Below are 25,486 nucleotides of genomic sequence, written 5' to 3' on the forward strand. Positions count from 1 at the left end.
AAAGACGCTCGCAATTTTGGGCGACTCATTTACTGACTAGTGTGCATGAGTACATGATCCGAAGTACAGCGTACAACATGCAGCAGTTTGTCTTTATTAATGCAGAAACTCAATTGTTCCCACACTGCAAGCTCCATTTACATCAGACTGAGCACAGGAAATACTTCATGGTAGATCTTAGCTGCTTGCGTAAAGATTACCGGCAGTCTGTAGCAATCTCTGCAACTCGCAGCACACAAAAATCCACACTTCATGACCTAGGCACAAGTTCCGACAAGAAGCAACGGACAAAGCCGGATCACTTGCAGCCACACATAGCATAAGCAGTCACTGGTGAACTGGTCTAGTCTGCGTCACTAGGCGTCCTCATCGCGTGGCACACTGATTCCCATGGCCGACAGCAAGTTTCCGGCGGGACCGGGCAGCCCTTCCTGAGAGCTGTACGATTCGAGGATATTCTTCAGTGCCGTCAGGTTGATGTCGACGGGCCGATAACCGTCGCCACCGCCAGGCTCCTCGTCATCAGAATCCAGTTCGTCGAAGCTTTCAGCCGTGGCCCGCGGAGCTTTCTTGGCCTGTTAGAGAAGATGTGGATGCCTTAAATGTTTCTGAATGCACTCCACAGATGGCAACACTAGTACATAAGCACCTGAGTAGCTGGAAAGGTGACTGACAAGTGGGTCATCCCGTGCACTTATACCTTTTCTGTGCAGTAAGTGTTGGTTGTCGGAGAGAAGACTATGCAATGCAATAGGCCATACTATTACTAATATAGAAGTTCCACAGAAGATCCAAACTGGTCTGAGCAGTTGCAAACTACGAGATAAAACACCAAATATGAAAAAGGCACTGGACTGAATTGGAAGAAAAGCGCATGTACAGTTAAACCTGGATATAACGAAGTTGAAAAAAGCTCCCGATTTTTCGTTACATGCAGGTTTTCGTTACATGCAGGTTTCGCGTGAAGGCTCGTCAATTGTTTTTATGACGTGACACGACTGTTCTTACGTCGCCGCGCACGTGGAAGTGCGTGGCGCGAAACGACTGCACCATGTGTCTGCGCATAGGCGACTTGGTGTAGAGAGAGGAACTCGAGCGAGAGACAGCGGGAATCATCGTGCCTGCGTGCTCTGCCGAAGCGCGATTGGTGGCCCCGAGAGGGACCGTTGAAAAAAAAAGCTTCCAAAGGAGCTTTGAGAGAAGAGGAGAGGCGGCGTTATTTTACACTGAAAAATTGCGTAATTGCTGCCTGCTTCTTCGGCACAAGTGCAGGCAGGACACGCCGCTCCAAAGAAGCTAAATCATGTAGAGCTCCTTCATCGTCGCGCGAGCCGACGAAACGGCGCATAACGTCCATTGCGTTCATCACCTCCTTTGCAGTAGGCACGTCACACGGATCTGCATCGCAAGCACCATCATCACGATCATCTTGCACGCTTTCAGCCAGTGCTGCATCAGTCATTTCCTCTGTAGCCACGGCGGCGTTGTCGGCAAACAAAAAGTCATCCAGTTCAACGTCGTCGGGTACACCACCGTTAGTGCGTAGCTCGTTCCACGCTTCGGCCACATCGGACGGAGTAGAAACGTCTTCCTCGTCATCGGCACCAGCCTGTGCGTTTCTTGCTACTATTCCGGCCTTTAAAAAGCAATTCCTAATAACTTCTGCCCTGACCTCTTGCCAGGAGGCAGCAAGCATCTCGACTGCTTGATAAATATCAATCTTCATCTCCCGTTCCAGCCGGATGTCGAGAAGAATCTTCTGGATTAGTCGGCGTCGGTAACAGCATTTAAAACTGTTAATGACCCCTTTGTCAAGGGGTTGTATTAGGGACGTGCAGTTGGCCGGGAAGTAGTGCAGTTCGATGTTCGAGAGCTGCAGGCCTTCGACGTGGTGCGCCGAGCAATTATCCAGCAGTAGGCAAACTTGACGGCCTTGCCGCTTGACGTCCTGGTTAAATTCCGTTAACCATTCTGAAAATATTGGCCGAGTCATCCACGCCTTGGAGTTCGCCACATACTTGACGGGCATACGCTTCGTTCCCTTAAAACACCTGGGACGGGCACTTTTGCCGACAACCAGCGGGACTCGCTTGTCTGTGCCGTCGAGGTTGGCGCACAGCAGAATCGTTATGCGGAGCTTGCTCTGCTTTCCGCCGCGGCAGTCATCGCCTTTTAGTGCTAGCGTGCGGCCCGGAAGCATTTGATAAAATAGAGCTGTCTCGTCGGCATTGTAGACATCGGCCGCCTCGAAGCGACTCAGTATTCCAGGCAGCTTGTCAGCCACCCATGAAGCAGCAGCATCGCTGTCTGCGGAGGCAGATTCGCCGCTGATTACTCTCCCGACGACACCGTGTCGGCTCTTGAATCCCTGCAGCCACCCGTTGCTTGCCTTGAAATCGTCATGGCCCAAGATACACGCAAAGTCCTTTGCCTTCTGTTGCAAAATCGCGCCACTAATGGGCACATTTCTGGCTCGCGTGTCCAAAAACCACGTGAACACTGCCTTGTCCACATCAGCATATGTCGACGTCTTCAGGCTTTTTTTTCTTCGAGCTTGTTCCCGACTCCACTGCGTTTCTGATGTTGTGTTCCGCACTCAAAATCGTTGATAGGGTGCTCGCTGGAATGCTGAAACGGGCGGCAATGTCCTTCTTCTTCTCGCCCGCGGCGACTGCATTTAAAATTGCAAGTTTGTCTTCGAAAGACAAAACTTTTCGTTTTCTGGCAGTAGAACTAGCAGAACTCATCATGACCAACCGACGACGCAGTTACAAGCGGAGACGCACGACTACACGCCGACGGCAGGCCTAGCACCTCCAAAACAAGTCAAACGAACCAGCACGAGAGCACAGCTGACACGCACAGACGCAGGACAAACGCAAAATGGCGAATGCAACGCGTCGTCCCGTCGGTCTCGTCCTCCTTTCCCCCCTCTCCTTCCTTCGCCCTGGTAATGAAAGAACCGGCCATCAGCGTTGCTTTTAAAGTGAATTCTTGCACATAACTGTGTCTAAGCCATTGAAACATATGGAAATCACAAAATAAAAATGCTTTTTTTCAAATCCATACATAAAAAATGCAACAAAAGAAATCAACCGCCGCTACAAACGCCACCTGGTGCCACGCTACACAAGCAAAGCCTGAACAGGCTGCTACGTTGGGCACGGGGCGGCGCTAGCCGCGCGCTAACCGTCGCTATCATCATCATCATCGCTAAGTTCGCTTGGTCGCGGTGATCCCAGGCGTTCGTGTAGCTGTTGGCTCCGTACAATACTAATATTCACTAATATAGTGCATTTATTTGGTCGAATTTTCCTTAAAAGTGCAAAAAGTAATGACTGATCAGCTTTGCGAGTTCATTACATCAAGGTTAACTGCCGCAACGTTTTCGTTACATCGAGGTCGAAAATACATGGGCTTCAATGGGGGCGGCGTTAGGGAATTCAAAAATTTCGTTAAATCCAGGAATTCGTTACATAGAGGTTCGTTACATCCAGGTTTAACTGTAAAAGAACTGAAGTCTCCCACAATGCACCTTGCTGCTGGAGATCCAGAAAAACCTACAGCCAGGCACACTCTAGGAGCATCTCTGCACAGAGTTAAATGACTCGTAGTAGGAGGTGATATCATAAAAAGCATGGCCAATGAGTAGCAATGGATACCTTTTGAGCCACAAGGTTGTGACAATAGCATGCAAGAGGCTCCAAGGTATTTGTGGCTTTAATGTGCCGCTGGTGTGAAGCTGGTGTATAATGCTTCAGCCCTAAGGGTACAGGCGAACACCGACCTCTGATGTGAGCAGATGCAGTAGCACTGCTGTCGCTGCCTGAGACGACTGGGATAAAGCTGGGGTTGAAAAGTAGGCTTAGCACACATAGAATACATGGCAGCAAAAGTTTTCAAAGAAGTTTTCTGATTTCACAGTGTACCTGTGATGTCGCTTCATAAAGAAGAACTAAGTACACCCTAGAACAGATGCACCATTTCAAAGCTGATTTTTTTTTAAAAAACACCACGATGTGTGTGCGTGGGGGTGATTTCCAGCTGAGGGTACACATGTGAACGAAACTTTCAGAAATATTTTCCTCGTTACACAGAGTTCCCATGTAGGCGGCTGTTTGTCAACAGTTGGCGAGTGCTTGGAAGAAGAATGTGTCAGAGTGTACTAAGTCATTTCGAAGCTATATATTTTTAAACGCCACGATAAATGCGTGTTGTGGAGCCGGACATAACCCCAAAAGGCACTCTATCCACTGGGTGTTTACCCGAATCGTGCAAGCTTCTCGTGTAGTCCGACATGCTTCCGCGTGCGCTACATTTTCTCACTAATACAGTGTGCACTAATGCAGTGAACAACACAGACAAAAGCCATTTTGAATTGCATTCCACTTTTCCTGCAGACAACAAAGACAGTTTGAGAAGAAGGAACGTACAGTCCGCATTAGTGCTATCTAAAACGATACGAGCACCACCGGTGTAGCCAGAGCTAAAAGCTGATTGCAGTAGACTCTCGGTGATAAGAATCTCACGGCGTCACAAAAGAATTCATATCATCCAAAATTTTGTACTATCCAAAAGAATCAAGTTCGTATACAGAGGCATAGAAAGTGCATTCACACATCTGTTTACGGTTGACAGTATTTATTCATGGTTGTGTAGCCACAGCATGCTACTCGCGGTGTATACCGCACGAATAGCAATCGTGACATTGGCAATGTACAGGCAGCACTTAGTGCTCAAGAGTTGCGGCGGGCACATTCCTATCGTCCGAAGTGACACAGGAGTGAGTTAGGAACATCTGTAATTCCGCACACTGTGCACAATGCACTCCGGTCAGGAAATCTTACACATTCGTACTATCCCAAAATTCGCATCACTGAGATTCTACTATATAGTTAAAAAAATGTCACACATACTTTACAAAGCCTTTCTCAAAAAAGCCATAAACATTAGAAATTCCTGTTAGTCGCAAAAACTAAGACTGTGATACAAGCTGCCATCTATCCGGGTGAAGTATGGCAGCATGCTATGGTAGAAAGAACTAGAACATGCCCATGCAGTATCCCTACCTTAGAGGGTGATGCAGTGTCTGCACTGGCTTCTTCTCTGGCCGACGGCTTGGCTGCTGGCTGCTGCCGCTCAAAGCTGAGCCCAACGTTGGTCCCCGCCAGCTCCCGGTCCATGAGCTCCATGTAGCTCTTCATGTCCAGGGCAAGGTGCGATGGATCCATGCCAGGCCCACCCAAGTCATCGTCGCTGTCAAAGCTGTCGCTGCCGCCGTTGATGACATCCGCCAGGCGATCTGTGAGGCGTGCAATTCAGACAAGGACCATGGATCAGATTACCGGGGGGGAGGGGAGAAGGGCACAAACGGTTTGGAAAAGAAATGTTTAGCCCATTTTTTTGCTCGGCACAGTAATTTATGAATTTACAGAAATTAAACTCAATTCAGCCTACACTGCATTCCATTTCATGCATGAGACCCACCACAGTGGCTCAATGGCACTAATTTGTGAAAAAAACATTGAGTGCCTATTTACATCTTGCTAAGGTTTAGTGAAACAAAAACGAGGTACAGGGAAGAATAGACAACATGGGCGCTGTGTCATGTATTCTATCCTGCACTTTGTTTTTTGTTGCCCTAAATATGAAAGCTGCACATTCAGCAGCTAGCCAGATACGCCGTACTTTTGCCTATTTACAATTAAAATGTGCTGCAAACTTCTTACTTCTTGTTTACCAGACAGCACAAAAAAATGCTTGCTAATTTTGTCATTTATTTACTCCTTCATTTATCTTTATGAGGACCTTTGAAATTCACCTCACCTGTCACGGGCACTGGCAGTACCAATAATTTATTTTGCAAAGCAGCTTTTTCCCACTCAGCACAGACAAGGCAAAAGTCTCAGAACAAACACATGAAGCCTTCTTCACAACTGCTTTTCAAATTTACAGACCCCACCCCCCACTGCAAGAATCAGCAACCCTGGTGAACCAGCACAAGTAGCCAGTAAATAGCAAAAATACCTAGCTTGAAAACTAGTAAATTTTGTGTTAACACTCTCGGGAACTTAAAATAGTAAGTCCAAGACGAACTGGTGGCCTAGTTGGTTACACATGCCTGTTCAACTACAGTGCACAAAAATGAACAGAGGTGGACTATGAAAGACTTCACAAAGCAGTGCAGTGCACTGTGGTATCTTGACTCTCCCGTCCTGTTCATTTTTGTGTGCAGTGGTGAAATAGGCATTACGGTGAGTGACTAGGCTCCAAAGGTAAAGGCTAGCAGTGCGCTTACCAGGGACAAGCACAAGAAGGCAGAGTTTTTAAAAAACAGGACCAACCACAACTATTGACCTTTCCAGCTAGGAATCCACAGCTGCACAGGTTGCCTCCAGAAAGAAACACACCTGGGGGCAAACTTGGCCGAAACCGACGAGCACGGTGCAATTCTATGCTTTTGCTTTGCACACAATCCGCAGTCCCCACCGTGCTACTCCAGACTGATCCGTTCCGCTACAATTGAGCAGGAACAGTGATGCGGCAAGGAGAGGATTTCATTCAATGCCTTAAAGTCCTCAATGCAATTCGCCAAACTAGTGACAGTGTACAAAGTTTTAACTACCAGATTGATAGTAAACGTGCTAAAAGGTAGACGGCTGTGTTTGCAGCTGTTTCTCGCTTCTCCAGCAATCTTACCATGAGAGTCGACTTCATCTCCGTAACTGCTCATGGAAGAACTTGACTCATCATCTGAAGGAGGAAGTTTAAAATCTGGAAGATAAAAAAAATACAGGCTATATATTACACTGGGGTCTATTTAATTCGAACTGCTTGGTTATTCCAAATGACACTTCGGTTTCGTCGACATCAAGTGGACTTTAAAGCCACCCGTTAATAACAACTTCGCATGGTTTGAACAAATTTCTGAACTCCTCCGAGTTCGCACTATTGCAAGCCAACAACACTATACTGGGCCTTTTTCTTGCATTTGTGACAATCAGCCAATCACAACCAGAATAATGTCCCAATTTTACTTAAACTCCATCTGAAAAGCCAACCATTTTCACTCAGTGTCACTGGCCTTAGTGCCACCACTATACGCAGGATTTGGCGACCGCCACGGCAAATGACAGAATCAATGTAACAAGGACCACCTAAACGACTCGTCCCAGCTGCACGATAAAAACAATTTTGCCGTTGCTGGTTGCAACCAGTAACGACAGCCCACATGGCTCAAGCCCCCAATCAAGAACCTTACTGTGTGAAGGTGTCATAACTAGGGAACCCTTCACCTAGACCAAGTGAGAACCTGGATGGACATTCCATCCTTCATCACAAGAACTGTGGCTACAATACCTAACCACTGGCTAGTGCCTTGCATAAATACTGGCCCCGCTGTACTGGCAGTTGCCACTTGAAAGACTTTCATCATATTTGGCAAACCCCCAGTAAGTGCACATCTCTCAACTACGCTCTCCTTTGGGTGCTACTGGCCAATTTCTAAACGATACCTCAAACAGACAGAAACCTTTTGCCATCGCAATCATATAAATTGTGAAAGCGGTTAAAAAGAAAGAAAGAAAGGACCTCCCCATTCAGGCAAAAGGAAATTGTCTGCCAACACAGTAAGTCGAAGCTTGCAAACTTCATCTCGAAAGCTGCCCTCTTCATCAAAATAAAACTCCCACGTGGAGTTTCACAGCACGAAACGCCAAGCTCACCGAGAATAGCTCCGAGCGCCTCGACAAAGCGGTCGGCATCAAAGTCGATTCCGTCACCCCTGCTGGATTGGTTGTTGGCTTGGCTCGGCTGAGGCTTCTTTTTCGTCCCCTTCGAAGGGACCTCAGCTCCTTCGTAGTCGGAGACATGGCGCACGAAATGGTCCAGGCTCTCCGCGATGGTAGCACCGAGTGTTTCTTCAGCCTTGCTTTTGGCCCTAAGGAATAAATTTTTTCCCATATCAGTGTTAGACATCTTGACAAATTTGATAGACTTAGCGGTACAAGGGACATTGGCTGGTTTCAGGGTGTTCAGCATCAACACAGCTGCAGACACAGATCAACCTCCGAGCTTCCGCTGAGGCTACAACAATGCCCTGATCTAGCACCAGGACAGCATTAGGCAGGTGGACAGGCAGTGACTTATCATGCATTTCTCAAGAAAAAAATAATGAAATACTCGTCATGTACCCTCTCTTTACCTTACACCCACATCACAGATGCAATTAAGACACTGATTAAATCAGAGAGCATTGATTATGGTGCACCCTGAGTGCTCCTGCATCACTACTTTAGGTTCTGTTTGAAAGGAAAACAGTGCAACACAGAGTCACTCTCAAATGCAATTGCATTCTCAAATGCATGCCGCGTGTTAAATGCTCCAGAGAACACGGCCGTCTTCTGCGTAATTTCAGCACAGGACTAAGCATAGAGTAAAAACAAAACACAAAACTGCAGAAAGTGGCACATCATATGTCCCACAAATCACAGTAAAAATTTCCTTTACGTGCCTACTGTTCGTTAACTTTCGGTTCCGCATTGACACATGGTGTTGGCATCGTCATGCATTATATCTCTGCTGCAGGACCAGCTCGGAATATAAAGTTGTTCACATGCTGCAATGGCTAAGGTTCCTATCTAAACAGTTTGAAACACCCTTGCATGAGCTACACCGCACAGAAAATGTTAACAGGAGTTGGCCTGAAGCCTCCGTTCCAACAAGGCAGAATACTCGGCTCGCCATCTACATGACTCTCAACTTCCTTTCATTTTGCAGCCACACGTCACAATCAACATCATTCCATTAAAGGTGCACTAAAGAGGAATATGAACTTGTCTTTTTACCGCAGGAACTCGATCTACATGTTCCGAGCATTCTTAGAAACTTCGAATTATAGTCCAGTGCGACCGATTTCCCTAATTTAAATCACATTAAACGTCCCAGCTCCCGCCTCTTTTTGATAACGCTCAAGGTAGGAGGAGTCAACCAACGCATGGAGTGCTTTTCAGCCACTCCCGTGGTAGCTTCCTTTTCGCTTTTATTTTATTTTTATGTTTCCGTGAATAAATAATTTCAGTCGCACACAACATAGCAGCAAATTAGGCCCCCGGAAATAAAAATATCCATGGACTTTGATTTATGTATCACTCCAGTGATGGCAGAGCGCCAAGCCACCACGGGACTGATTGAAAGGGCACTTCATGCATTGGTTGACCCCTCCTACCTTCAGCGTTGAGTTAAAAAAGACAGTGGGAGCTGGGACGTTTAATCTGATTTAAGTTAGGGAAATCAGCTGCACAGGACAATAATTCGAAGTTTCTAAGAATGCTCGGAACGTATAGATCGAGTTCTCGCGGTAATAAGACGAGATTCTTCTTTTAGTGCACCTTTAAAAGCATATGTCAGCATCAAGGAGTTGGACGTGACATCAGCTTACTAATATGATATTCATGCCTTTTTCTTTTCTGGTTCCTGAAGTTAAGGGCCATTATTATGTGTCAACCAATATGTGAGAAAATATGGTAATAACGGCCCTTATATTGCTATTGGCAGGAAAAGCACATGACTCATACAAGTGGCATTGAGGTTTCATTGTTGGACAGCTTAGTAGTGCAGAAGGAAAATGATGAGCATGGTACGTGTACCGTATTTTCCGGTGTATAAGACGCGGTTTTTTTCCAAAAATCTTGCTGGTGCGTCCTATACAAGGGTGCGTCTTATATGCGAATTTTTCGTTTTTTTTTGCGGGTTCAGAAATTACTCAGGTTCATGCTCAAGCTTTTTTCACCGAAAAAATATCACTACCAATGAGTCGTCCGCCAAACTGCACGCGATGAAGAGCGGAAAGAAGGCTGACCACGGGAAGAAGGCGCGGTGGCCTGAACTTGAAGACCGGCTCCTCAAGTGGGCTCTTGAACAACGGGCTCAAGGTAGGGCTCTGTCAACCGTGCAGTTGCGCTTGAAAGCACGCACTTTGGCGAGTGAAATCGGTGCCGCTGATTTTGTTGGTGGGCCGTCATGGTGCTATAGATTTATGCAGCGCAAAGCCTTGTCAATAAGAGCGCGAACGACAATGTCTCAACAACTACCAGACGATTTCGGAGAGAAAGTGGAGAAGTTCCATGAATTTGTGAAGAAGGAAGTCGAAAAGAATAACATCATCGACAGCCACATCGTAAACATGGACGAAGTGCCTCTAACATTTGACATCCCTATGTCAAAAAGTGTCGCTCAGAAAGGTGATAAGACTGTCACAGTACGAACAACTGGGCACGAAAAGTCTCACTTCACTGTCGTACTTGCGTGCTGTGCTGACGGAACAAAGCTGCCGCCGATGATAATTTTTAAAAGGAAAACGATGCCAAAAGAAAGCTTTCCGCCTGGTGTTATTGTCACAACTAACCAGAAGGGCTGGATGGATGAGCAAATGATGGGAGTTTGGCTCGAAAAGTGCTTTTCGAAGCGCCCGGATGGATTTTTTCACTCCCGGAAAGGCCTTCTGGTTATGGATAGCATGCGGGCGCACATTACTGACTTGACACTGAGGCAAATCAAGGCGAAGAACTGTACCCCTACAATAATACCCGGTGGTTTGACGAAGGTTCTACAGCCTTTGGATATTTCCGTCAACCGCAGCTTTAAAGCTGTTTTGCGACGTATTTGGGAGGCGTGGATGACGGAAGGCGAGCACAGCTACACCGCAACTGGACGCATGAGGCGCGCTTCTTACAGCGAAGTTGCGAAGTGGGTCCATGAGGCCTGGGGTGCTGTTAGAGTGGCAACCATAACTGCAGGGTTCCGGAAGGCTGGCCTGCTAGCTTCATCGCCAACCGAGCACGACGACAATCAGACCAGCGGTTCTGAGTATGAAGAGAATGCTTCAGCCGCGTTGCCTCCAGAAATGGGCGAGCTTTTTGAGAGCGCATCCGAAGATGAAGACTTCGATGGTTTTAAGTAAAAATAAAATGTTGTTATGGACATATGGGAGAGTTCTTTCGTCGTATTTTTCTTTCTTTTTTGCTAAAACGTGGGCGGGTATGGCGTGAGTGTTGCCTTTTGCGATCACTTAGCGTTGCTTAAGAACTTCTCACAGGCCGCCGCGGTGGCTCAGTGGTTATGGTGCTCGACTGCTGACCCAAACGATGCGGGTTCAATCCCGGCCGCGGCGGCTAGAATTTCTTTGAAGGAGAAATTCTTGAGGCCCGTGTACTGTGCGATGTCAGTGCCCGTTAAAGAACCTCAGGTGGTTGAAATTTCCGGGGCTTTTCACTACGGCGTCTCTCATAGCCCGAGTCGCTTTGGGACGTTAAACCCCATAAACCATAAACCAAGAACTTCTCACAGATAGGTAGGTAGGTGGGTAGGATAACTTTATTTAGCTCTACGGAGCTTTTATGCGATCAGATGAGTCCACTCATGGTTCATTTCGCGATGGTCGATCAAGCGTGTTTAATTAACCCTGACTAGCCTAAGTGGGTAAATTGGGGTGCGTCTTATACACGGGTGCGTCTTATATACCAACTTTTTTCAATGAGAGCCTTCATATATGGCGAGTGCGTCTTATACAAGGGTGCGTCTTATACACCGGAAAATACGGTAGTTTGCCCTGTCTGGCATCTCCCAGCACCTCTGACTTGCTTGAGACGGCAGTTTCGAGAAACTGAATTTTAAATTCACTTCATTGGCCCACTTACCGTAAAAACCGGAATATAGGTCGAACTGTTTTTCAAAAAACCATGGTGAAAAGTCGACCCCCGTCTTATATACCGGTCATTGGCGGAAAAAAATATGGAAGTCTTGCAACAATGGGTGGCTGAAGGCAACAGCCTCCATCACCATCGCCATCAGCAGCAGTGCTGCCATTTTGCGTTTCAGTAGATGCAAAGCGGAAGCTAACGGCAATTTACCGTCGCCTTCAAGAAAAACACGATTGAGTACGAGGAAGCTCACGGGAACCTGGCGGCACTGCGCGAATTTGGAGTATCCGAAAAGAGCATTCAGTACTGGCGGAGGCAGAAGCTGCGTATTACAACTTGCAGCAACCAGAAGAAAACATCATTTCGTGGGCAGACCGTAGTGTATCGAGAATAGGAAGGAAACGTTGCGCTGCGAGCAAGATCGCTGCCTGTGACTGCCGAATGTATCCGCGTGAAAGCGGCAGAGATCGCGCGTGCCTCTAGACTCACGAGGGCGCAATTCAAAGACTCGCCATCCTGGTTGCGGCGATTCATGAAGAGGAGGGCTTTGCTCTACGGCGCCGTACTTGCCTGTGCCAGAAACAAACACGCGGGCCGATTGGTGTGCGATATTGTTTAAAAATTTGCCGGGTGTACATACAAGCAGCATTTAAATGAAATTAAATACTGCCACCATTGTGCAACCTCTCGAGTCGCATTTGTTTCAAAGTAAGGATGTCTTTCGGTACTTTTTCCATTGAAAAAGATTTTTCATTTTTAGAATTAATTAGTTAGGGGGTCGACCTATATTCCGATCCGACCTATAGACCGGTTTTTACGGTACTTTTTTTGTCAAAGGTACATTGCAGTGAAAGCAATGCTGTTGCACGCGTCAACTGTGTTCAAAAGTTTTGATGATGACTGCCAGAAATCCGCAGAGGGATTGCTTAACTAAGGGAATATTTCGTGAAAAAGCAAAATATCAAAGGTGCGTTAGACAAGCTGAAACACAGAGGTGTGCGACAAGTGACTCAAATGGGTAAACAGAGATGCGATACTTGCTGCACTGGAGAGCAGATTTTAGACCGTTAGCTTTATGGGTCGCGTTTCGAACCTCCGAGTTAAACTGATTCCACTGATAGAATACAAGACGGCGGCCTCCATAGCAACGACATTGTATCCCAGTGGTTGCCATGGTAATCGAGGTGGTTACAGAATGGAATAAAATAATAACAGGCAGCAGCGTGATGTCCAAGCACCACAACTCAAAACTAAGCTATGTCGATCGGGTATACATTGTAACAGACTAGAAGACGGCAAAGTTGCCGCGCGGCACGGGGCACTCGTGCTAGGCCCACCACCATTAAATGGTTTCATCGCCACCTGTCATGTAGTTCTCTCTTCAATGGCTTGCCGTCACATAACATTTGGTGTAAGGTGCTGGGTACCTTCATCATCCCGGTCCCGGAGCTTAGCAGCCTGCTGCCCACCGAGGTCTTCTGTGGAGTGCTCATGGCTGCGCACCTACCGGCGCTTCCCCAGCCTGCCAAGTACGCCCCGACGCCGCCACTCTCCTCCGCCCCTCCCCAAGCCCCGACCAGAAGACACGACGACATGACTACCGCCACCACTCACCGCCCACACATGAGAATTGACAACTTACGACCCCACTGAACACCCTCCCACACATGAGAACACAGTCCCCCGCCCCTGCTGTTGGGTGCATCCAAGGGCCTCCACGTTGACTTCCTGAGACACGTGGCTCCTCAGTCTTTGTGGACCTGGCTTCACCCACTCATCAACTGCTCATCTCTTTCATTGTGACAGCAAGCCTTTCATCTTCTCTTCTCTGTTCATACCTTCTCACGTTTCATCGTCACTGCATTCTCCTAGTTCGCACGATCGGGACAATCGCTCAGCAGACCCAGGTAGTGTCACGGACTAGAAGACGACAAAGTGAGCAGTGGCGCAGCACGGAGCACTCACGCTAGGCCCATTGCCATTAAAATGATTCAATCATCATCTGTCATGTAGTCCTCTCTTCATCGGCTTGCCGCCAGGTAACAATATATCCCTCTCTGGCAGGCATCAAAGTCGGACCACTTAGTCCCGACATTAGAGTAAAATATGTGGGCCAGCCGTCTGCTGCAGAATGTCCCAGATGGTGTCATATGATTTTGCGTTTCGTGCAGCATAAACTTACAAGTTAAGTTAGGGTCTAGCTCGCGGCAGGGATTCAAACCGGCAACCTACCGTATTTACACGATTGTAAGTCAATTCGAATGTAAGTCGAACCCCCCACTTCACATTTCTGAAAAAACAACAAAAAAACTTGGAGGTGGTTAACGCTTGGTCTTTAATAGTAAAACGCGATAGCTCTATCCTGCGGCCTCCACTTATCGCAGACTGCTATCGGCTGCCGCACGCGGGAGCGCCCGCGGGCACATTCCAAAACGAAAACGTATTAGTCACTGGACTACTCGTCGACACTTGCGCCATCGTCCTCACTAGCGCTGTCGTCGTGACCGCTGCTGCTGTCCCACAGCTCGTCGTTCTAACATCGTCGTGCAGCAAAATCCCGCACTTCGCAAACAGCCACATCACGACATCGCGTGGAACAGCAGAAAATTTTGCCTTGCTGCAGCTACCACACCTGATCACCTGTTGCGAACATTGAACTTTGTTTGTTTCTTCGGCATAAAGAATGACAGCCATCTTGAATGTAGCTGTGGACGAGCGCCGGTCGCTTACCGGACCCGGAGCACAAATAATGAATGACGAAGCACAACATTAAAAACTTGTGAATTGCGGCCGGCAGTAGCCAAAGAGAAACTACGCGTGAGCGGCGTCGGCTCTTCCGTCGACTACCGACACTCCCCGGCGCCGCTGCATTTCCGAGTGGGGGTGCCGCCGCGATTGGAACAGCGGCCCTTCCATCAACTATCGGTGTTCCCTTGAGCGCCGAGTGCGCGTTAGTAAACAAACAAACAAAAAAAAACTTGGATGGTGCCTATTAAGAGAATGCGTTATCGAGCTGTCACTGCTTATCAGCAGAAGCAATCTACGGCCACGTGTGGGGAGTGGGATGGTATGGGTTTGTTGCTTATCGACAGCCACCATTGGCCACCTCGCACGGGGTGGGGATGCCGGTTCTGCGCGTTGACTTAGCAGCTGCTCAAGGCCAGCACAAAGAACAATGTGACGGAGCCGCGCAGCAAATATCTAACCCCATTGTAGCATGCCTGATATCTCGTTTGTCTTGCCTTTATTTATTGCGCGATGCTTTGGTTTCAATTTTAAGTCGACCCCCCCACTTCGGATTTTCAAATTTTGAAAAATAGGTCGACTTACAATCGTGTAAATACGGTATGTACTCCTAATTCCACGTCCTTACAAATCTTCATATGAACATTGCGGCTCAGCCGTTTGTTGCAGTGTTCGGAATGGTGGAATACAATTGGGCATTTCTTGCAGCATAAACTTACTAAACTTACTAGTTAAGTTAGAGTCTATCTCGCGGCAGGGATTCAAACTGGCGACCTATGTTAGGTGTGTCAATGCTCGATATTCAATCGCTGCCTCAGTGTCGGCTCATTTTTTTTCTCCCCGACAGGTACTTATCCCTCACAATGTAATGCCTGGCAATGCGAAACTACTTACCCTGAGCCCTTGAGACTCTGGTTACTAGATGGCCCCCGCGAGGAGTACTCCTCGAGCAGATGGTCCAAGTCCTGCGGGGTGACCTCCAACCACTTCTCGTCTACCAGCGTGCATGAGCGAGGAAGAAGAATAAATCAGAGGCACTTTCAATCGCTTTGCTCGCAATCTGCATGCACACACACCTGATGACAGCCGCACTGAAAAAAAAGCTACAGTGCTACCAAAACAGATTCAATGGATCCAAAGGTGTGAAGCGCTTGCTCTCTGCGGCATTTGCACAACATGCAGACAAGTGGCATTTAGCAGAGTGCCACAGGATGGTCAGCAGCTTCAAATCTGACCAGTTCAGAGCAAACTTGAGAAGACAACTCGCACAATGTGCCAGCAACCATTGTATACCTCCCTCACGGTGCTTTTCTTGCATTCTGTCATGTCAGCCAGCATGCCATATGTCACGTCGCAGCTGGCATTTCACAAATACGGAGAAAACTGGCTTAGAAAACGTTAATTAGGTTGACTGAGCCATTAGAAGAAAATTGGCCCCTTTCTGAGGCATGGTATGCATCGGAGTTACACGAGGGGTAACTCAGGGTCCCCTTGGAATGGAAATGCATGTTTTAAGAACAGTTTTGACTCAACTTTAAAAACAGCAACAGGTCAAAGCTTTGACATGAACATTGAAGGCAGGATCCTGACAACAGGAACTTGTGGCAGGACTGACAGGTCCCTGCTGACCTGACTACCACAAGCACTGCGCGCTTAGCTGTCATAGAAAATGTACTAATGAATAAAAAAGATCAGTGAATTATTACTTTCAAAAGTATTCCCTGACTGACAACACACAGCCAGTGATCAGCGCAGAAAAGGGCCAACACTCACCGTCCGGCTCCCCAAGCTTCTCAGCCTGCTCACGAAGTTTCTCAACGTTGATGTCTAGATTCCGCAGCAGGTGAGCGACCCGCACGCTGGCTGAATGTCTTCCACGGCGCTCATCATCGCCATCTGCAGTGAAGATCGTCCGCACAAAGTGTTCTCGTGCACGCTGCAGCAGGCTCTGGTACAGCTTGGATCCCTCCAGTTCACCCTTAATGCACAAAAGAAGACCAGCACAGAACTGTAGTGTATTCAGAAGTATAATTACTCTTGGAAACATTTTGTTCCATGTGTGTCTCAAAAATTGGGAGTGACGTGTGGAAGCAACAAAAGAGATTCTCAGGCAGCCACAGCTTTGACCAGCATCAACTTAACAGCACATGCTTGTTAGATGCATGCGTATGTGTGAACTGCTTTCCAAATCGTTACACGGCTGCCCAGAACTATGCTCAAACAGTTAATACACGATATATCGAAACAGTGCTTATACCAAACAGTCTGAACATCCTCCCATGCAAAAATACAGCACTATAGTTAGCGTTTATTCGACCGCGGAAAACCTGCGCCTTTCTTTCGGGTCAGTAGCCGAGTGCCATAACCACAGAGCCACCAGCACTTCTAGCGGAGGCAAAAGGCGCCCCTGTGCTGTGGGATTTCAGTGCATGTTAGACCCAGCAGGGTCTAAAACTCACTTGCGAAATAGTTTTTCTGTCTGTCTGTTAAAGATCCCCAGGTGGTCGAAATTATTTGCCCTCCACTACCACACCTCTTTCTTCCTTTTTTCTTTCACTCCCTCCTTTACCTATTCCCTTACAGCATGGTGGTTTGAGGGTCCACCGAGATATGCGAGACAGTCAGTTCCTTTCCTCAAAAAACCAATTTTCATTTTTTTTTTCATTATCTAATTTATCGCACTCTGAGCAGTGTCAGAAGTGCAATCTTGGGCACCTAATCTTGGACACCTGTTGACTGTGCTAGCCACAGGGTGCAGTTGCGGATACAGCCCTCAGTGTGGCATACTTATTTTCCACGCAACGCCACTCTCAACCAGGAAAGCTGGCGTTCGGTGCACCAGTTGTCATGCATTAAAGCCAACCAAGCTGACCAAATGCTTGAGGCAGCAGTCGTGTGGCCTGCTTCGTTCGCCAAGCTGCCAAAGGCACTGCAGAAATCAACTGCACCTGAATTTTTATGCGAGGTTATTTTGTTTACACTGTACCGATAACAGGGTTAGCTCTGTTACGGAAAGCACTACAGCCGGTTTCCTGTAAATATAAGTGCACATGGACTTCAAACCTCTTATCCCCGTTCGTGATTGTAGAAATACAGCCCCTGCCTTACAGGCTTTTCCTCTGGTCTATCTTGTGTAAATGAAATGAACTTGGTATCAATTTATTCGGAAGGAGTACAGCTGTGTGGTGAAGCTATCCTTACTGGCTTTTACATCGTACATTAAATGTTAATTAGTTGCTTTCGTAAATTACCAGCCACCCCATTTTGTATGTTCTATTCATTTTTTTTTTTAATAATGAAATTCTCCCTGCGACCAGTGTAAAAACAGCCTCACCACACAAAGTGGGTCTTGGGTGAGGCAGTTGTCTAAAATTTTTAACCATTTATAAACATTTTTTTGGCTAATGGCCTATAACGAAGAGCCCAACTAAAACCACAAAAAAACCTTAAGCCTCACATTCTAGTTGACCTATTCAAAATCTAATTGCATTTTTGGACTTTGCATAAAAAAAGCACATTTCATGGTGAATATGATACGTGTGCTACCACAAATAAAAAAACTTTAAAAAAGCATCCCATCTCAATTGAGTCACTTTATGTACCACGATGACTGCACAAAAAGTTGTTTGTTCATTTTTGGGATTAAAATGGTTGTGCACTAGCTTGCATGGTACTAAGCAGAGGGGGAAAACAACTTCGCTTTTGCAGAAATTTCACTGAAACAGACTTCACTACAATGAGGTTCAGCTGTATTGACATTCACACCACAAAAATCACTGCAAGGGCACTAAATGAGGCTGGATGATTAGACTCTGCTTTCATTTGCACAGTTACATACCTGAAAGTAGCCCTTGGCAGTGAGGCTCTTGAGGAATCGCTTCCACCGCACATCGTCTCCAAGCTCTGCAAGGTCAGGCTCGCCATCGGTTGCAGCCTTGCTGTCTGAACCGGCTGCCAGGATTTCCAAACCACAGGCCTGCGACACCAAAACAGTTTATTCTTTATTTCGGAGAAAGCCCGCAGTGGCTATATGGCATTGTTGCAGAATTATGGGACTGCAGGAATTCTTCGAATTACCCAGGATTTCCAATTAAAGGTTCTACTACGCGATCATAGAGGCCTGAAGTGGTTGAGCCAGATACATGCCCTGCGTTAAATAAGGCTGCTGAATGAGAACATGCATGCACTTAGGGTAGTATACTACTCCACAATGCCTAGGAAGCTGTACCCCGTCTCACTTCGGACATAGCAGAATCTCGATGATACGAATGTCACGGTGTTGTGAGAAGTATTCGTGCCACCCAGAGTTAGTCTTATCAATTACTGAACAAGATTTTAAGTTGAACTACACCAAAGGCATTCGTGCAAACTTACACATGGCTGACGGGAATCCTGGAAACTGTAAAACCAGGATGATATGAATCTCCGAAAAATTTGTATCCCTTTTTCTGGACTGGCAATTTAAAAACCCTATAACTCAAGTTTTACGACAAGCAGGATGTTAATTTTATCCTCATTGCATTCCTCGATGTCACAAAAAATTCATGCCATGCATTTAATCATGTTTCTTGCAGCAAAATTTCTTAAAAGCTCCCTCCAAAAAGTTACATAGCATACTGTATAAGTGCACAGGGACTTGTTTTACACGAAATTAAATAACATGTTTAGGATCAGCAACAAAAACACACGATCCCTGAAGATGTCAAAACTGTGACTTCATTAATAAATGTTTTTTTTTCAATGACCAGGGGTCCCCCTTAAACACATCTGGTGCAAATCTCCTTCGCCACTTCTGAGCTCACCAGCTTCAGTCCAATGTCGTGGGCAACAAACTCGGGAGCGTGCGGTGGCGGCAGGTGCCAGCCAACACGCCGGTCGGGAACGAAGCGCTGCTGCCTCAGCTGCGCGTACAAGGTACGGGTGAAGCGCACCTCCGCCATGACGCATGTCTCAGGAGGGAAGTGCCTGCAGTGACAAAGGCAGAGAGACAGGTAGGTGAAGTCTCACTTCTGCACAGCATCTGCCGCCTGTTTGCACCGAAAAAAAAAGTGATACGAGTGAGTGAGCCATACAGTAAATGGCAAAACAATTCCACTAATTCTGCACAAATACTGTCACCACAGTCCCTTCAGCCTTATGCAGTCCCACTCCTACCTGACAGTCGCTGCACCATAGCCTGTTAAGTGTAGTGGTACGAGTGGGGACCTTGTTCTTCTTTTAGCCCCCTTCTAGTCCCGAACAAACTGCATTTACTCAAATGTAACACAAGTGTCTTGAACTGCTAAGAGAGGGGAGAGATCACCCCTTGCTTTAACTCAATTACTCAATATTACAACTGAGTAATTGTAATGTGGCAACATTTGTGCTTGAATTATAAAAATTCCCTAGATGTCTACAATTTCCTCCTCTAAAGAAGCTTACATGGGGCTGGAGTAAAAAATTTTATGCGGTTTTCCCATCTTTCATGCAGCAACAGCCAGTACTGCTGAAGTCTCGAAAAATTACAGCCTACTATTGAAAGCCGGTGTGGTCGTTAAGTACAGCCGCAGTCATGCTCATAGTTGTCGTGCTTCATGTCTGAACCAACAATGGGTTGAGATTTCTGTGCACGCTAATGAACCCTAGAGAGAGAGAATGTAATTTAATGAAAGGAAGGGTGGAGAGGTCAGCCTGCTGTAATGTGACCCTGGCCTGCTACTCCACAATGGGGAAAGGGGAAGGGAGAGGAGGGTGCAAATAGAGGGTGATGATGTTTAGCTTAGTTATGGGGGTTTAACGTCCCAAAGCGACTCAGGCTATGAGAGACGCCGTAGTGATAGGCTACGGGAATTTCGACCACCTGGGGTTCTTTAACGTGCACTGACATCGCACAGTACGCGGGCCTCTAGAATTTCGCCCGCTGCGGCCAGGACCAAACCCACATCTTTCGGGCGAGCAGCCGAGCGCCATAACCACTCAGCCGCCACGGCAGCACTGGAGGGTGATGATGTCATAATACAATGAACTGCTTGGAGTGGTCTGCGTTAGAGGGGACTACGCACACACTGGGTGGCACTCATCTACCAAGACGACATGTAGCACACGGTCTTCCTCATGCAGCACATGTCTTGCACGCACTAACACACACATGCCGCACACACATACACTGCGCACGGTTGCAGAGAAGGGCTCTGCACACTAATGAACCCTAAGCGGTCAAAATAACTACGCAGCCCTCCACTACACACGCCTCAAGGCCTCCTGTGTTGCTTTGGCATGTAAAAGTACATTAACACCAGGGGCGTGAGAATGTTCGAAATTTCGAATACGAATTGAATATGCCTGATATTCGACTCATATTCAAGAAATTGATATTCGAAAATTCCCGATTACTCGCCAGCGATTGTATACTGCGTCGACTTTCATAAATTTGATCGTAGCAAAGCCACAACATCTGGGCAAATTATCCGACGATCGAGTGTAAAGTTCCAGGAAAACAATACAAAGGTCCTGTTCCCTTTCTTCTCAATAGTTTATCGCACGGACCGAAAACGTTTCTTCTCATCGCTGCTCTGTTTTCCGTGCGCTGTTTCCGCTGTAATGTCTCTAGATATCATCACCAGCCCCACTACGCCCACTGCAGGGCAAAGGCTCTCTCCATATATCTCCAATTAGCCCAGTTTTGTGCCATCTGTGGCTACCCTATCCCTACAAACTTATTAATTTCATCCGCCCACCTATCTTTCTGCCGCCCCCTCTTGCGCTTCCCTTCCCTTAGAATCCAGTCTCTCCTAACAATGTTTAACTCACAAAAGAACGATAGTTGGCATAACGAAGCACCCCTGTTGTGATATGAGGGATGCTAAATTTGCCCGAAACAAAGGAATCATTGCCAGGTGCAGCACACTTTGAGAAAGAGCGCACGGGTTGACTATGTACACAAATGTCTACGCAGCGCCTTGAAGGAATATGATCACCAGGATGAGCCTGCACACAGTGCAGAGCTCCATTTCCCAACATCCACCACGGTTTCAGACTGGGCTGTGAGCTCACAACAATGAGTCATATGGACACTTTCAGAGAGCAGGCATTCAAGCAGCTCATCAGAAGCCAGGGGGCAGCCGCTCTCCATACCTCATGGCCCTCAGGACTCTCACGTCGAGGGGGTCGCGGGACACGAATGCACCCACGGCAGGACTCAGCAGGGTGGGGTCTCGCTGGAGCAGAGCCACGGCTGCCGCCGGCAGGTAGCAGTGTGCCCGGTGTTGGTTTGCACGGTGCCGCGTTGGCGCATCGTGGTAGCGAGCCGCCAGCGACTTTTGCACAGCCGGTGCTGCCCTGCACACACAACCAACCACCATTGTCTTTTCGTGAAAAAAGAATAAGCAAATAAATAGAGTGGGCATACACTGCATAAGTTAGTTACTTGTTGTAACCACATACCCCTTCACGGTTTTTCCGAGACAGCTATGGAGGAATGGGGGTAGGCAAGCTTTATGAGAACAAGCTTGCTGAAAAAATAAAACGGGAGTTAATGACATCCTAGTCGAAATCAGAAGGAAGAAATGGACTTGGGCACGGCATGTAGCGAAGGCAAGATAACCAACAGTCGTAAAGGGTAATGGACTGGATTCCATGAGAAGGCAAGCATAGCAGAGAGCGGCAGAAAGTCAGGTGGGCAGATGAGATTAAGAAGTGTGCAGGCATATGGTGGGCGCAGGTGGCACAGGACAGGGTTAATTACAGAGATATGAAGATATGAAAGAGGCCTTTGTCCTGCAGTAGACATAGTCAGGCTGATGTTGATGATGATATGGTCATAAATTAGGATTTTGTTCTCAGAAAAAAAAATTACAGAGTACTGAAGCTATGCTCCAATAATGGTGAGCAAAGACTAAAATCTCAAGTACCCATGCTTCTGAAGAAAAATGAGGATCTTATTTTAACATGATTCAACAGCACTTATCACTTGCTGCATTCAAGCATATTTTGACTCAAATAGAGTGCTTTTTAATTTCAGAGAGAAAACTGTTGTCCTGAGTAAATGAGTGAGATATGCATAACTTGTTTTAGCACATGTGCTGCAGTGGAGGGCTCTGGAATATTTTTGACCACCTGGGGATCGTTTAACATGCACTGACATCACACAGCACACCCTCAGCAAGGTGCTGTGCAATGTCAGTGCATGTTAAAGATAAAGGTCGAAATTATTCCATGGCACCTCTTTCTTTTTCTCTTCTTTCATTCCTACCTTGTCCACCCAGATAAGTGAAGCAGTTACTGTGCCATTTCCTTTCCTCAAAAACTAATTTTCCAATGACATGATGCTAGACTTCGTGATAACAAAGAAATCTTGTTTTAGTTATCACACACAAGAAGGAGACAGCACTCACTTTGTCTTTGCAATCGGAGATCTGATCTGCGCAATGGCATCGGTGACTTTCAGTGCCTGTGCGCTCTCTGCTGCTTTCCTGCTCTCCAGGGGGACGATGTGCAGGCTGTTACGATAGATGTACACCTGCAGAAAGAAAACAGAAAGCAAAGGAGAGAGTTGAGAGGGGGAGCCAACACATAGGCACCAGGGCAAGTTAAGCACAGCAATGCTTATTTTGCATGTGTGTAGCATCTATATTGCCTCGGAGTAGCAACATCACAGTGATTGCAACCACTCTGTGGTGTCTTCGCAGAGGCACTTGCACACTTGCACACAGCACGAGATCCAGGATTTCGCCTTAGTACACTCAAGTTCAAATATGTAGACAGTCGTGTGGGGTTGGGCTTTGTATTGTGCTGTTAAACAGCATTGCATGCCATAAAAAGAAAAAGAAAAAAATGGTAAGGTTTAAACGTAGTTAAACCACGTAGACACACAAAAGCATGTGTTTAGCCTGACTGGCTCATGGTTTTGCTCTGCTGGGTCATCAGCACATCTGGTGACAATACTAGACTCAGGTTAAGCTCTGATCGAGGTTAGGCTGATCTGATCTGTTCATGCCACAGATGATAGATGATGAAGACAATGATGTGCAGTGCACAGCGCGAGAGTGTGTTGCAGTTTAACACGAGGCGTGATCAGCTGCGGCGATAGCGTACAGTGCTCTCGTGCAGTGGCCAGCGAAGCTGATCTGTTCGCGCCGCCGCGGGTTCGAGTCCCAGTCGTGGCAATATTCATGTATTTATTTATTCATTCGTTCAAGGTCCAGGCTTCAGCGATGAATCGGCTTTTGCAGCTTCAGTTGTGAAACAGGGCTATTGCTCTAAAAAATATGCCCACATGAGCACTCCATACGTAGAAAAATAATTTAACCCAATGCACTCAATCAGACAGCCGCAATGAAAATTGAGTTCAAGTCCCTCAGAGTGCAAAACAACATCCAATAAAGCTGCTGATCACGCCAAAGGAAGGAACTTTTTTCGACCTGATTGCCACACAGAGAATACAACTAGAGTAGCCACTGCTCTGCAATTGTAAAAGCAGGCAGTACTGGCTTACCAAAGTCTGACACAAGCTACAAGGATCAGCCATGCATGATCAAATCACAGTCTCTTTCCTGAATGGTTGCACCACTGTATAAGAAAGGCCCGCAAACAGTGTACACTCACTCGGTTCTCGCTTGTCTCCGGGTTCACCCATTTCGGAAGGTGCTCAGCAGCTTCTATGAGGAGAAACTCGCCATCGGCGTCTTCAACCCTGCGCACAGAGTACATGCAAACATCAATAAAAGCAAGTTTATTCAATAATGGTCACACCTTAAGATTTTCTCTTTTGGATCAACATCATTCTGCCTTCTTTCTTTTCTTGCAGCGACATTGCTTACAGCAGAGCTATCGAAACACAGAAAAAAAGTCGTATATTCTTTCATGCAGCATGAGGTCATGCGAGTGGAAACAATATTTACACAACACGGATACCAGAAATGATGCAGAACTGATGAAACAAAGCAGTACTTCATAAATTCAAAACCAATGTTTCCTCGTTTCAGTATGGCAGCAGAAAGACTCACGGTAAACCTTAATCTAAGCATCCATCAAAAAGAAGTGAAGTTCTGACCCCCTGCAGCATTAAAACTCATCAGCACAGTTTTACTAGTTCATTCCTATATGACCACACAGAATCAATTCATGCGATGTCCACAAACAGTCTCTATATCAAACATAATTCTCCATCCATGAACTGACTATTCTTAACAGGATATTCTTTATTAGATATCTTTTTGGCAAGAGTTTTACGATATGATCTGGATGTCACTAAACGCATATCGCCGAGATGTCAACAGAAGATTTCAGCTAGACGTCATGTGGTCGAAAGTGGACAGGTGCGGGCACCCTGCGTTATTACATCAGTTTTACCCGAAGATACATTTCGTGGATATTTCCGGGATATAACATAAATATTCAACCAGTTGCCTCCACAGCATTAACTGACCACAGCTCAGGAACAAGATCGTCTGTTGCTATGGCAACGACGCCACTGTACAGGGCTCGCAAAGATACAAAAAAAGACGATGCCTCGCTGACAGCCAACCGGGAGTGTCGTTGTAGAGTGCGTGGCATGACAGGAGCTGTAACGATGCACTCGATCAGCCCCACGTTCCTTACTTAATGACCAGATCCTGATCTTCCTTTGTGAGTTCGTAGAGCAAGTACACGATGAACCACTCGTCCTCGACGTTGTCGCCGAAGTAGGTGCTTCCTTCCAGATGAGGAGGAACGCCATCTGCAAAGCAGGGCGAAATTTAGTGGAGCCGGAGACACGCCTTCGCTTGGCGCCTTTCCGATCGAAACCGACGCTCCGGTGACGTCGTCTCACCCCTTTGTGCATCGACGACGCACAAGCTGAACTGTTCGTCCTGCCAAATGTAGCTCGTAATGACCGGTAGGAGCTTGGCGGTGTAAACCTCGGCCTTTTTCTCGAGCTCTAGCTTCGTCTTTGCTGGATTTTCGAGCTTGGGAAACAAATAATAGCGGACGGTGTCGTCCGAGACGCGCCTGGCCGCCGCCATACTGGAATGCGAAACCTCGCCAGTGCTGTGGCATGTTGCAAGTTGCGCGTCCGCGCCATA

The 25,486-nt window shown here is 47.0% G+C and overlaps 1 protein-coding gene across 1 annotated transcript; it reads right to left on the bottom strand.

The window, feature by feature from the left end:
* Nucleotides 1-64: 64 nt before the first annotated feature.
* On the bottom strand, nt 65-25,442 carry ecd (ecdysoneless cell cycle regulator). The gene is made up of 13 exons (XM_077635079.1): nt 25,234-25,442; nt 25,023-25,140; nt 24,027-24,114; nt 22,817-22,941; nt 21,558-21,761; nt 19,247-19,409; nt 18,283-18,420; nt 16,218-16,422; nt 15,339-15,438; nt 7,725-7,939; nt 6,700-6,774; nt 5,070-5,302; nt 65-575 (listed from the first exon to the last, which is right to left on the bottom strand). The coding sequence occupies exons 1-13, from the start codon at nt 25,424-25,426 to the stop codon at nt 357-359; spliced, it is 2,076 nt and encodes a 691-aa protein (XP_077491205.1). The 5' UTR covers nt 25,427-25,442; the 3' UTR covers nt 65-356.
* Nucleotides 25,443-25,486: the final 44 nt, after the last annotated feature.

The sequence above is a fragment of the Amblyomma americanum genome, chromosome 8 (assembly GCF_052857255.1).
Source record: "Amblyomma americanum isolate KBUSLIRL-KWMA chromosome 8, ASM5285725v1, whole genome shotgun sequence".
Classification (NCBI taxonomy): domain Eukaryota; kingdom Metazoa; phylum Arthropoda; class Arachnida; order Ixodida; family Ixodidae; genus Amblyomma; species Amblyomma americanum.